At 36.2% G+C, this 14,959-nt stretch overlaps 1 protein-coding gene across 8 annotated transcripts in view; it reads right to left on the reverse strand.

Moving 5' to 3' along the window:
• LOC106071555 (uncharacterized) overlaps positions 1-14,959 on the reverse strand; it is a 368,124-nt gene that overhangs the window by 14,241 nt on the left and 338,924 nt on the right. For 3 of the 8 annotated variants that reach the window (XM_056014089.1, XM_056014088.1, XM_056014081.1), the window contains 5 exons: positions 14,608-14,800; positions 13,173-13,420; positions 2,260-2,407; positions 955-1,002; positions 791-805 (listed from right to left, as the gene is read on the reverse strand). In XM_056014089.1, the coding sequence (XP_055870064.1) occupies positions 791-805; positions 955-1,002; positions 2,260-2,407; positions 13,173-13,420; positions 14,608-14,800 (652 nt within the window). The remainder of the gene's footprint in view (positions 1-790; positions 806-954; positions 1,003-2,259; positions 2,408-13,172; positions 13,421-14,607; positions 14,801-14,959) is intronic. The other 5 variants (XM_056014085.1, XM_056014082.1, XM_056014087.1 and 2 more) reach the window with 3 other exon arrangements.

Genomic DNA, 14,959 nt, shown 5'->3' on the forward strand with positions numbered 1-14,959 from the left:
CTATTCAGTTGTAAAACTGCCCCCATCATTCTCTAGAAATTCAAAAATTTAGTTTTGGATGGCATCTAAAAAGTAGAGGTGCAGATGTAAAGAAAGAAAAAGTAGTGATCTAAAGAAAATGTTTATAAATGGGGTTCCACCACCATGAATTTCATGCAAACAACTTTTAAAATAAAGATATTATTTTTTTGGGGAGAGAAAAATACAAGAGCATCAGGAGAATAATTCAAATGTCAAAGGTATAAATAAGAGAAGTAGTTAGTACACTGGCTTCCAATAGTCTTGCATTTTAACTACATACAAAACTTAGATCTAGATCTAACTAAGATTCAAACTTTCTTCTTAAGAAATGAAACTGTAATCACTATTATAATCTTAAAAAGTGGGAACACAGAATACAAAAGGAAACAATCGATGCATTCTTTTCTTAATTAGAGGAGGCGTGGTGGCTGAATGGTAATGCACTTCACTTCCAAACTGGGGTTCGAATCCTGGGATTTTAAATTTTGGCATTTTCGGGCGCCTCTGAGTCCACCCAGCTCTAATGGGTACCTGACAGTTAGGGAAAAGTAAAGGTGGTTGGTCGTTGTGCTGGCCACATGACACCCTCGTTAAACATAGGCCACAAAATCAGATGACCTATATACCATCTGCCCTATAGACCACAAGGTCTGAAAGGGGAACTTTCCTTTTTTTTTGTTTTTTAATTAGAAGCCCTTGAAATCAATGAAAAAAACAAAAAGTGAACATTGGAAAACATTTGGGGATAACAATTAAATAGAAAACTCACTTCTTATTATTTGAACTGGAGGATTGCAGTAAAAGGAAAAGAAATGTGGATTAAAAAAACAAATGGAGTATGTAGTATTCAAAAGTAGGTACAAATTCAAAACAAGTCTGCAATGAACAAAAATATGGAGAGTGCTAGGAGGAACTGATTGCCGATGAGATTACCTGAATTTTGGTATGGTGTCCTTGGTGAGACAGGAAATGGTGGGGTCGCTGAAGGTGAAATACATGCGAAACATCAACAAGAAACAACATTGAATAGTGAAACAAGATGTCAAAATGTCAGTGAAATCAAGTTGGCATGAAAATGTGAATTAGTCTTGTGTTGTTATCTTCATTAAAATAAGCTGATTTAAACATTAATTTACCAAACAGAAAAGGTTGATTAATTGAAAAGATAATATAACACTAACAATAATAATTTTTTTCTTTGTAATAGTTAAAATTTTCAGAAGATATTTGTAAATTTATTTTTAGGAAGCAACAGAAAATGAACAATTCTGTTAAATGGTGTGATGCATAACAAAGAGAATAACATTAACAAAGAAAAATGAAATTAGTTTCTCTGTTTCCTAAATTGTGTTTTTATCTATTTAGGTTCATAAAACAGTGTAGAGCCACTCCAACAGTGTGTCCTATGATGTTCCTACTGACTACTCTATCATTCGACTTGCAACATTCATCTAGAGCTAAATTAGAACATACAGATGATCAACTAAGTCCAATGAGTCTCAACCTGTTGTGTATTGACAGTTGTATAATGTAGGCAGTAGACACTAGAATACATGAACACTTTAAATGTGAAGTCCAAAAAAACCAACAACAACCCATTTAAATGAGATCCAAACTAATTAGGTTGAGATTCACTGCTGCTGATCATTTCAAAACAGTAAATTAAAGGTCAGTATCAAGTCCACAGAGTTGCAATCACTAGTGATCATTGGTCCAGTAATCTGAGACGCAGTCCTTATAACACCAAGGTTTAAGTTTTTCAACATTAGAGACTGACCTTTAACTTGCATGTTAAAATTTCATTCTGAGAGACCTAGTTAAAGCTCATAAAACATTGAATTCAAGCAACAACACTCAATACAAACATAGTCCCGGTGTGAAATGTTGAAACAATTCTCTTTTACTTTTTATTCTAAAATATTTGTACTTAAAACAACTTTTAAAGTTAATGAATGAAACTACTGCATTCTTTCCTCCATTCTAGGGAATTCATAAAAAATGTCCTTTTGTCTTTACATAATGTTAAAAAAAAAATTTGGAAGTAAAACTAATTAGGGGAACTAGAATTGAAACAGTTTTTGTTAATTGATCAGTGTAAACAATATTGTCTCCCTTTTCCTTGCATAAGAAAAATCTACCCAACAAAATCTGAAATGATGTCATAAATCTAACATGAACACTTTCTGTTAATTATAACAAAAAAAGAAGATTAAAAGTTCAAGCTGGAGAAAGCCTTACCAGGTCCAGTAGGGAATCCAGGCGTTGTTGGACGGCCCAAGGTTCCTGTGTGGGCACTCTCTGGTTCCAAGGTCTGCATGCCGGGGCCAATAGGTCTCAGCATCACCCGCTCCTCCTCAATCTCCTTGACCCGGGGTCCTTCTGGTTTCTGTTCACCAAACCAATAGAAAGAAATTTTAATAATAACAGCAGGTAGAAAAAAACAAAACAAGAAATTTTTATCAAACATATTTAATAAATTCTTCTTACTTCCAGTATTCAAATAGAAGATTTGAATTCACATAGAAGACTAGCTATGTGCATTACATTTAGTCTAACACGTCTAAGTTGACATATGCTTAAAACTCTTTAAAATCAAAGAATACTTAAGAAAACTGACTACTTCAAAAGACTAACAAATGACATTGAAATATCTTATTCATAAAACCTTACACCTAATTCTCTTCATTTGAAAAACTAATAAGAATTAACTGACAACAAAAATTTGAATCTGCAAAACGTCGGTCAATGACCTCTATTATCACAATTATAACTATTCCAGACCAATGTATTTCATGAGTCAATATAGAATGGTCAAGATGCAGTAATTACAAATTAATTTGTCACTATGGTTAGTACAATCATTAGTATGTTTTAAGAAATGATCACTGTGGACATTGCAGAGTTTAGTAATTCCATATCGTACTAAAACAAATAACTAAAAAAGAGAAAAGAGTTTTTAAAAACTTTCCATAGACTGACTACTAGATCTACATTTCATTGGGTAAACTGTCTTGTGACTCTACTCTCAAGTTCCTAAAAGAAGTTAAGCTTCTTAGATATTAGTAAACAAAAATTCATTGTCCATATAGGCAACAAAAAAAATGTGTTCAGTTATCTAATTAAAAAACTTTCTTATCAGCCTTTTAAATTCAGATGCATAGATTATAGGCTTAAACAGATTATATACGGGACAAAATTCACTGACCTACACAAGAGGAGACAATGTAGTAAGACAAACCTCAGAAACTAGAAAACATTTAAATTGGCCCCAAAAATTCACACAAATTTTCAAAGAACATTCATTTAAGTGTGTGGTAAAGGGGGGAGGATAATGTTTTTGTTTTGAAGTCAGGAACAAGTTCAAGAGAAAGCACAATGTTTAACTGCAAGTAAAGAGGAATAAAAGTGATCACTGCTCTATAGTTTTGTCACTTGGTACTTACAATCATTTTCTAACACTGGTCACAAGTCTGATTAGAAACAAATATTCAAGAGCATATCTTGCTACGAGATTTAATTTAAGATATTGTCAATAATAGAATATGCATCCTCTGTTTGGGACCCCCTTCAACTCAAGAAAACAATAAGAAACTGGAACAGACACAAAATAGCGCAGCGAGACTCATAACAAACAAATATTCACAGATAAAGGCACATTCCTTGTTTCATATGCTAGAGGAAAAATTTGTACAAATGCTCCTTCTTCCCTAGTGCATTAGAGCAAGGAATGGGTTGCCTGAGTCAGACAGGAAAACCAATGACTTGGCAGAATTTAAGTCATGGATTAACAATTAGCATGCATGACTAGATGTATCAGAAACACGCGTCCTACAATCACCTTCTTTTTTTTTGCAGTAACGTCTGTATTTCATAAGATGAAATCAACAACGGGAATCTGATGTGTTGGAATGTGTACCTCAAACGTCTTGTCAATGTAATGTGCAAGTATTCAAGGCTAGCATTGACAACACCCTGCTACCAAGACACGGAGACAAACAGGGGTTCCAATAGTACAGCTAGTCCTCACTACTCAGTCTTGCACTCAGTGATGCCCTCCCTTTTGGACGCCAATATTTTATGTCGAATATGCTGTAAAAAAAAAAAAAAATAGATGCATGTACCCCTCCCCCCTCCCAGTCCAAGGGGAGTCGTTACTCTCGGGGTGGGGAACTAACTGGGGCTAGCTAGTCATCTAACCACTAAATGAGTTGATGTAAAGGTCAGTCCCGTGAACAGATATCACTGGGTGCCTGCCCCGGTGGTCACACACTGGGAGAAAGGGAGATGAAACCTTGTTACGTTTCATATCACACCAGTGGCTGTTACAGTGTGTGTGTATGTGTGTGAGTTGAGAGGCTGTGAATATAAGTGTACATTTGGAGGCTGCTCCTGACGTCATTTAGAATAAAACAAATGTAGAACTAGCGTTTTTTTTTTCCAGGGAAGTGACAGAAAGATGTACAGTTTTGTTTTCTTTTTGCGTCTGTGTATTGTAATGTATATTCTCCGTTACTTTACTACCATGTTGAGTTCTACTAGATGTCTGAATATGACCTTATATATCTGACTTGTTTGGAAGCTAGCAAATATCATGCAATCATCGATCAATTTCCATGAACAAACAGACACTAGATCACAAGTTGCGGCCCGTTTTGAACAGCGAAACAAATGTCATTAGACCTACTGGTGATCTAAATGGTGATACACTGGTCAGTCATGCTTGGCCACTAACTAAGCATGATCTGCCCTAAAGCATAGTCTTTTTGTCAATGTGCAAGTCTGTCATAGTAAACTCTGCATGTAACAAGAGGAATGGCCTAACGAGTGTTACAGCACAACTTAATGCCCATGTAAATCGATTTTAAGGTCAACTTGTTTCACGCTTGATAGACATCTCATGGACTGTTGTGTTGGTCAATTATTTGGTCATTCGCTGTTCTCTGGTCGTGACCGAGCAAGGGCGATAACAGTTAAGTGACCACAATGTAGCCCGATGTCAGCAACTAGCATTAAGTGAAACTAATTTATTGTGATCACGGGAAAGTTCAAACAGGACATCTGTTGGAGGTCACTTCAAATGACGTCATATTAGGCCTACATCTTTAAGGCCAGTGTGAAATGTGACTGAATCCAAGAAAAACACAAACGACAAGAGACGGGACACCAAGACAAACAAGACCGCGGGGGTCAATGGCGGCATAAACAATTACACGACATTCAAGGGTGGAAGCGTTATCAGAAGCTGCCAGACTGCTAGATGCGGACTAATCGTTTCAGACAAGGTAACAGAAGAGAATGGTCAAGAGCCAATAGTAAACATGCCTAGAGTCCCAATGAGGAAGACGCGGTTCTTCCATTGAGTCACTCTTCTTGTGTTGTCAGTCAAGCTTGTTCATCAGCAATTTAAAATGTGTCAAGTCGTTGATTTTCTTGGCTGATTCAGGCAACCCATTCTATGCACTAATGGTATTAGGGAAGAAAAAGAAATTGTACGAATTCGTCCTATAGCATTTGGAACAAAAAAAAAACTTTTGAAAAAAAAGAGACTATACCTCCTTTGTACAACTTATAGAGCAATTAACTTTCTCTTAATAACCCAAGAATGTTTCATTCAAAAACAAAGGAAAGAGTTTCTTTAAATTTTCCTGATTTGACGGGTCTCTAGATGTGTCGTGTAAAGAATTCCTTGACCCAGATAATGCAGAGCTTGTAAGAATGGTGGCCTTGAAATGTCCAATTCTAAGACTAAGACTGCTTTATTGATCCTTATGGAAATTTGTTGTGATTACAAGGACACTTTACACATATAAAGACAACACAACAACACATTCACATGAATTCATATTAAATATCAGGGACTTAGGGAGATGGGATACTAACTACACGTAGACTATACTAACTACACGTAGACTATACTAACTACACGTAGACTATAATAACTACACGTAGACTATACTGACTACACGTAGACTATACTGACTACACGTAGACTATACTAACTACACGTAGACTATACTAACTACACGTAGACTATTTATGGCACAATTTGAAATGCATCAATGTTATTACGTTCTTTAAAATGACGACTGTTGGGGGGGGGGGGGTTCCTCCAATTACTCAAATCCAGCACTGCTAAATAACTCGGGATAATATTCGCCTAACGAGGTGTGCAATGTCACGTGATCTCCATTCAGCGAGGTCTGTCAATGAAACCGCGTCACGTGAAGAGAGTGAAACGCAGATCTAGGAGCTACATTGAGTTCGTCATAGTATCCATGTGTTGAAAAGTGAGATCTAGTAGGCCTACTAAGCCCTGCCAACACAGTGTTCTAGTCCGGTGCAGATAAAACGCATAGGGACTAGAATTCACTACTGTCAAGATATCTGCCGCAATAACACTTGAACTGCCTCCCAACAAAATAGACAAGGCTCTAGGAAAACAGAGCCACGGAAACAAGATCTAATAAAAGTTTTGTAATTGGGTGGAAGAAGTGAGATTTTCACACGCGAAACAAAGTTCTTGTCACACATCCCTAACTGAATCTATAAGCTAGTTCCCTGGTGCTTCAGAACTAGAACCCGCGACCATGAACAAATGGAACAACACGCAGCAGACGATGTAACGAAATCTTTTTTTTTTTTGAACATGTAACGAAAGTACAATTGATCACATCAACTCTGTTAGCTATCTGAGCAACGGTTGTAAAGTACTGATTCACCTTTACATTGGCCTCAATCATGTAAGACCATTTATTGAAGGTTCAATATTATTTTTTTCCCCTAGGCGCAAACACCTAGAGACCTGAGGATAATTTAGAAAACACACGGGCATTTATTTGTAGATCAAAAGAGAAAGAACTGAAGACTTAATTTGTGTGTTATTTATGAACGTAATTAGTCGTCAGTAAAAGTCTATGACGATAAAGCAAAAGCATTAGATCGGGTCTGTTTCCTACATCCACGACAGACAATCGGGAAAATCAGAATCTAAAATTAATTCACTCGCTACTCCTGTTTATAAAAGTATACATACGAACTCACCCATACAGATTGTATACCGAGTGTTGGTTGATTTACATGGATCTAGATCCTCTCTGCTTGGTGCCATATCTACACAGCACAGCTACGAGTATAATCTAGATCTAGGTCGTGCAGGCGGTTAAAAAAAAAAAAAAGGGCGGGGAAGTTTTTCTATTTAATTCCAGCACAAGGTGAATAATGTGCAGTAACTGAGCAAACACTCGAGATCTAATACCGTGATCTGGGGGGAGGGGGTGGGGGGCTCTATAGTTACACAAGTTAAGAATGTTACAACACATACAACTCTGGTGCTGCATTCAGTTAGTCTCATGTACACGTCTGCTCCTAAAACTGTGATGTTTTTAAAATCCAGGCATTTGACCATTGGAAAAGGTCACAGGTCATAGGTTACGTACGCACGGATGAAGATGAAATGTAAAAAAACAAAAAAAAAATATTGAAACTAGTATGACGCAATATTGACTTTGAAACATGAATACCTAGAGACAGGTGTTACTATATTTAGGTTCACTGAAAAGGCATGCGTGGGCAGGTCAAAGGTAGGCCCCTATATCTTTGCTTTGAAGAAAAACGCATTAGAGATACAACTCCTTATAATCATTCGCATAGCCCGTGTTTTACACCTCGACTACCAGATAATTTTGGGAATGTCCCTGATTTTTTGTTTCCCTTTCAGCACTAGCTGTAGGTGGTACAATGGAATTGAGACGTGGAGGGGAGCCGAGAGACGAGTTCGAATGTATTGCTTATCTAACGGTAGTAGATCTAAGATCTAGAAGAAGATAGTTTGAATCGGGGTGTTAGAACTTCACACGTTCTATGCAGTACCGATTACACAAGAGCAGTACCTTCATGGACTGAAACATCTTTATCAACAACATCACTTTGGACTGCTATCTATCAACACCATCTCCATGGACATAAACATCAAAGTCTAAACAAAAAGGTCTACAGCAGAACAACAAATCTGCACATGCATAGAAGCAGTAGATACACTAATGAGCTATACTTTTACAATCTATTGTCTTATCAATAATCAATCTAGATGGTGGGAAGCGTGGGCTAAGTGCGCTTGAACTTGGCCTGTCTTGGCTACCTAGAAGGGGGCTCGAGGTTCGACACCCGACTCGGGCAGAGTTGCGTTTACTGAGCGCCTAAAGGCAGCACGGAAAACCAACTCCTAGTTACCCCCTCCCCCCACTGGTCCACAAATGAGATTGGACCAAAGCGCTCTGAGCATGCTATAAGCATGAAAGTAGCGCTATATAAAAGCTATAATAATAATAATTTAAACGGCAGGCAGTACTTTGACAAGGTGTTAAATGATTCAAATCTGCGAGTTTCTTTAAAAAAAAATATTAGAAAACTGGTCCTAAATCATGTGTTTGGTCTTAATCATACGCTACGTTGATGAATAATGCTTTGTCTTTACACATTGAGAAAACATCTGTTGTACTGAGTTACACACTCCGTCTGCTTATACCGAATGGGGCATGAATAAGCCAATTTGGCACATACGCAGAATAAGTTCGATCATAAGAAAATAGGTCAACTTGGTGTTTTTACAAGAAAAAAAACATCAAAACAATCGTGCATGAAATCTGGCACACTAATGTTCTTTTCCATAAAAAATCCCTAGATGATAGATCTCAAGTCAACAACGAACAATAAAAACAGACACACATATACAAAACATATTGCTATTGTTAAATTAATACACACCTATTATGAATTGTGTTGATAACTTGGTTGGAGAGAGAAAGACATTATATATTGACAATACTTGTTAGAAAATCTTCTTATCTTATCTTCTTTTCTTATCTTATAGAACTGAACCATAATCTTCAAATACAAAAACAAAATTTAATAAAATACTCTGAAAGACACAAAGATAAAGGCACATTCCTCGTCCCATATGCTAGGACAAATTTGTACAAATACTCCTTCTTCCCTAGTGCTATTAGAGCATGGAATGGGTTGCCTGAGCTAGCCAGAAGATAGTGACTTGGCAGAATTTAAGTCATTGGTTAATATGCATGACTAAATGCATGACGCGTAGGACGTAATCATCTTCTTTTTTGAAGTAACGTCTGTATTATATAAGATAAGATAAGATAAGAAAAATGAAAATCTACAACAACGATCACAACTGGCCTCGGGTTCGTCTGTTTATGACGTCATCCTACGTTTACGTCATGTTCACTTAAACATCTGCACCGTGCACCTAAGACACTGCCTAAAAGAGCGCAAGCCAGGCGTGAAATTTGTACGTGACTCAAAGACATCGCTGTTACCACATACTTTTAAAGAACGCTCAGAGTATGTGCTGTGCTGTGATGCTAGATACAGACTCTAGAAACACATGACGTCTGCTGGTTAAAGAACAGACAAACAACTGTAAAATGTTTGTAAAATGTTTTACATTTTTCGGATGTTCCTTCAGAGTTGAAGATAATTACTTCCTAGTCCAAACCTCCCGCAGGACGACGGGGGATGGGAGCGGGCAGGGTTTGAACCCGGGACCATCGATAAATCTGAGCGACAGTCAAGCGCGCAAACCGCACGACCAGGCAGCCATCCAACTAACGCCAAACCATCGCCTTGATGGGGGCAAAGTATAGCCCCAACCTCCGCACTTTCACTCAAGTTGTACATTCAAACGACCATCCCGTGATAGTGAAGCTACTTAGTTGTGAGTTGGACTCGATACATGTAAGACATGGCCTGGTACTCAGTGGGCAGGGGAGAGATCTTCAACCCGACCCTTAGGGAACTACCGTCTTTCTGCCCATCACACTTTTGTGACGTGCTTCTGTCATAACCTGTGGGCCACACAAACAAATGACTTTTACACGCTCTGCCCCATAGCATGGGCTGAAAGGGGAAATTAACTCTTGAGTTGTGTTCCTGGAACTTTACTGTAACTGTGTTCCTGGCTTATCCAACAATTGTATCTCATAATATATGTCTCTTTCACTTTGTTATGATTGAACTTTTTGATTCCAAGGGTCATAAAAAATATTGTATTTGTTTTAGGTTTACCATCTTTAATTAAAACTATCAACTTTTGTCCATACTTCTATGCACAGAGCAGGATCACTGACTATACAGGAACAATAATGTCTACAATTAAACCAAGAAGACTGCAAGAGAACATACAAATATGAACTTCAAATTGCTTTCAAACAGGTGGTCTTGACATTGCCAGACTTAAGAAGCACATATGCCTGGAGATGAATCATGTCACATTATATATAGCAAGTACATAGACTGTGCAACATATATGTGAATTATGTCATCTATACATAGCTGGACTTTAATTGAACAGAATACTAACAGCTTTGAAAAAACAAACAACAACAGTAACAATGCTCTGAACTGAATACATGAACATAGTTCAATCAGAGTGAAAACACATTTCTCCTACCTTTAATATTAGCCATTAAGCCAGATGTCATTGCAACAAATGAAACAATGCAACAGCTGATAGCAACCAATAAATGCTCTAGTAAAGTACAGTGATTGCCTTGAGGCACTAGACACATAACAATACAAAGAAAGTACAGTGAAGTCTTTACAGGCAGGTCAACACAGCCAATGGACAGACTGGATGTAAGCACAGTACACATAAACACATGAGTCAAAAAGAAACACACTAGATGTTAGCATGTGTTGTAAACATGTGTGTCCCAACACAAGTCCACAGAACAGATGTCAACAGACCAGATTGTAAAGCTATTGATGTAAAGCTAACTTTGTATGTAAATGAATTATGTGTAAACATGTCAGTAGACTACATAAAAAATGAAACCAACTATATCGTTACAATAAAATGTAAGTAGATCTCAAAATGTATGACCGACTACAAGTCCATTTTAAAAGGTCTTTAATTCCAGGAGCCATTTTTTGATAAGAACAGTGATTCAAGTCATTGATAAAGTAGATAAGTCAATAGATATTGATTCTTATGGTGTAAATCAATGTATTTAAATATAACTGAAAATGTAAATAAGCTTCTAACAGTGGATATGTCAAAGATTACTGATTTGAATAATGAACAATTCAACACTAGGTGATTATTAGAGTGAATAGGCAAATAGTCAATCCTTTATTTTAAGTGATTATAAGAGTGAATAGGCAAATAGTCAATCTTTTATTTTAAGTGACTATAAGAGTGAATAGGCAAATAGTCAATCCTTTATTTTAAGTGACTATAAGAGTGAATAGGCAAATAGTCAATCTTTTATTTTAAGTGACTATAAGAGTGAATAGAGAACTAGTGAATCCTTTATTCTAACAGTGGATGACATAAATATCTGACCAAACATTTTTTTATGTACAATTAATTCATTATAAATTGAAATGCTGGCACTATTCAGAGAATCGTTTCCTAAAAGGAAGTAGACTTCATTAATAGTTTTAATATTAAAGAAAACATCCACAAAATATTTTACGAACACCAAAAAGTAAAAAAAAGCTTCAATAAAAGTAATTGTGTCATTACAGGACTAGCAAACAAAGAACCATAACCATTAGGCATATAAAAAAAAAACAACAACCTAGAAGGAAAAACAAAGTGCTCAAGAAAGTGAAACGAATAAAACCAGTTTTGGAAAAAATATTCAGTCTACACAATTATATGGAAGTCTTTAGTAGTGAAAATAACGTTTAAACTCCAACACAAATATCTGACAAGCATTGAGACAACATCAAGAATTTCAAAGTGAAATGTGCGCAAATAAAGTTTGTGGTCACCATGGCATTCCATAAAATTCAACAAAAAAGTTTCCGATCCGAAACTTCATGAACTTGTAAACATGCTCTTCAAAAACACACACACCCATAAAAATATACCACTAGAATTAGTCACACAAAACAAGAAGTTCAAACCAAAACAAAAGTGCAGCAACTAAAACAAAATGCGATTTAAAACTGAAAAAACAACACAATTGATGCAAGGGAAGCAAACAATATTAAAAATATAAAAAAAAAGTGAAGAGTTAAGGTTCTTACAATTCTTGATTAAATCCCTTCAACCTATTTGTTGTGCTATTTTTTTTTTACTAGAAACTTGAAGAAGGGATTTTTTTTTTTCTGTTCATTATTAACATTTTATAGACCATAAGAACCTTTCTTCAACGAATTAGTATCAAAACTAAGCATGGCTTATAAGATATTTATACTCTATAGGTATCTATTGAGTTAAAGAAAAACTCCAACCATAACCAAAAACATTGGCTAACAAGTTTAAAAAAAAAAATTAAAACATTATGTACTCCCATTCATAATGCATTAATAATATTAATAGATGAAAAAACTTTTTAGAAAATGACCAAAACAAAAAACAGCATAAGAAAAATTGGCTAGCTCATAAAATTGTGTGGCAATGTCACAAATTTTATTTTTTTTTAAATTTTTACTTATTCCAAACTTAAGCTTTGAATCTCGAATGACTGCACTGGCAATGTATTTTATTAGGAAGATGGAATGACATTAGAAAAGTCTGTTTTCTAGCTCGAGAACATTTGAAAATCAAATTTACACTATTGTCAAATAGAAAAAAAATAATATTTTTTTTTAACATGACTCAAATTTTTATTTGGCAGGAGTTTTCCTTTATGATAAGGATTTCAAGAGAAAAAAATCTGAACATTACTGTTCTGCTTAGAACTCTCTTAATTCAAAGTTTAGAAACCATGCTTTTGTTGATGACCAATTTGATGACATTCAATGAGTTGAAGATGCAAGGCAATCTGATGAGTACAGTACAAAGTAGCCGCAGTTTTCATCAACTTATGAGTCCCTCATTACTTTATTACATTTAGAGTTTTGGAATATTTAGGAAATTGTTGGATTTTTGTTGTGCTGCTCTATTACACCAAGAAATATGTAATGAGATGTTTACACTATCTTCAGTATTTATCTTTTCCTGTTATCATGTTCAATGCAGTAAATTATAGTTCAAGAAACCTAGTATGTGTTGGCCTCCTTCAGTCATAGAATGGCTGTAGTTTATATTTTGTAATTAAAAATTTTAAAGAGGCTGCTCTATCAGATTAAAGCCTTGCATTTCAAACTCATCTGCATGGCGCACGTAAAGGAATACATACATCAACATTATCCCAGATTGGGGGTGACGTGCTTCGATTAGTCGGCATGCCGGGGTTACTCACACTCTCCTGGTAGGTGTGATACTGCTGACTCTGGGAGTGATGGTGAATAGTCTCCTCAATCACCTGGGGTTGTCGAGGCAAGCTGGCATACTGCTGAGTGCTCTTGATGGACTGCGAGGCAGCCTCCAGGTTTTTCTCCAGCTCGTCGAGCCTTGTGGAGGAATCTGTTTTGTCTTTATTGATGTCTGGGGACAAAAATGATCAATGAAGAAACACATCAACATTTCTTATCTTATAATAATATCTTATATAATACAGACGTTACTTCAAAAAAGAAGATGATTACGTCCTCAGAGTCATGCATTTAGTCATGCATATAAACCAATGATCTAAATTCTGCTAAGTCACTGGTTTTCCTGGCTGGCTCAGGCAACTCATTCCATGCGCTAATAGCACTAGGGAAGAAGGAGCATTTGTACAAATTTCTCATAGCACATGAAACGAGAAATGTGCCTTTATCTTTGAATCTTTCAGAGTATTTTATTAGATTTTGTTTTTGTATTTGAAGATTATGGGAATTAACTCTTGAAATTATGCTGTTGAAATTTTTACAAATCTTAAAATCCTTAACCAGAAAATGAAATCATGTGAAAAAAGTTCATTAAGACTTTAGTCAAATTAAACCTTCTTTAGTTATTTTTTACCCAGCAATCATAATATTTGTTTATTAAAGGCAAATCTTTCTTTTTAAACCAGTAGACTAAAATGGTCCCACCATCTTCTGTATGAAACAAAGGTAAATGACCACACACTCTTTCACATAAAATAATCCTAGGGTCACACGAAGGACGTAATCCTCTTTTTTGAAGTAAGTTTTTAAAAGATAAGTTAAAAAAAATATTAGATGTTAGATCATTCTCAATGAGAAGGAGTTACTTGTTGTAAAATGTAAAAATGTTTTACATGTTTCGGATGTTCCTTCAGAGTTGAAGATAATTACTTCCTAGTCCAAACCTCCCGCAGGACAACGGGGGATGGGAGCAGGCAGGGTTTGAACCCGGGACTATCGATAAGTCCGAACGACAGTCCAGCGCGCAAACCGCATGACCAGGCAGCCAGTGTTAATGAGCACATCTTTGCACTGTGGAACTATTAAATCTAAATAGTCAGAACCTATATCCCTGTTGAATGGCCATACCCTATGCCTCCCCGAAAATGTGAATAGCTAAAAAATCAAAAGTAAGAAAAAACAAAAAAATATGCATGCTTGCTTGAAGGGTTAGGGAAGAGTGCAGTCATTCAAGTGACTACACAGTCCCAGTGGTGCCCACTACCAACAAAGAGATAAGTATAAGTAATTCCATAACAAAAAGAGAGATAGTTCTATAATATAAAAATAGTTCCAAATTACAATAGTGACTTAAGAGCTTACCTGTCCTGTGAACAAATACTTCTGTGATGTAGTGATGATTGATCTGTGCAGGGGTCTGCTGGGGTGGGGGAGCCTGTTGTGGAGGTGGGGCTTGTTGTGGAGGTGGAGCCCTCTTTGCCCTCATGTCCTCCTGGGCATCTCGCTGTCTGTCTATTGTCCTGTATGTGGTGTAAGTTGTGGTGCTTATAGGACCCTGGAAAGGACAAAATCTTCACATTTAATTTTCTTGAAACCATCTTGACTTGTTAGATCTTTGATTAGAGTAACACCATTAGTCAAATCACTCAACTTAGAGACACTTCAGGACAGAAGAATAAAAAATAAAGTAGCTATGATAAATAATACACTTAAA

Source organism: Biomphalaria glabrata, chromosome 16 (genome assembly GCF_947242115.1).
Source record: "Biomphalaria glabrata chromosome 16, xgBioGlab47.1, whole genome shotgun sequence".
In the NCBI taxonomy this organism is placed as follows: domain Eukaryota; kingdom Metazoa; phylum Mollusca; class Gastropoda; family Planorbidae; genus Biomphalaria; species Biomphalaria glabrata.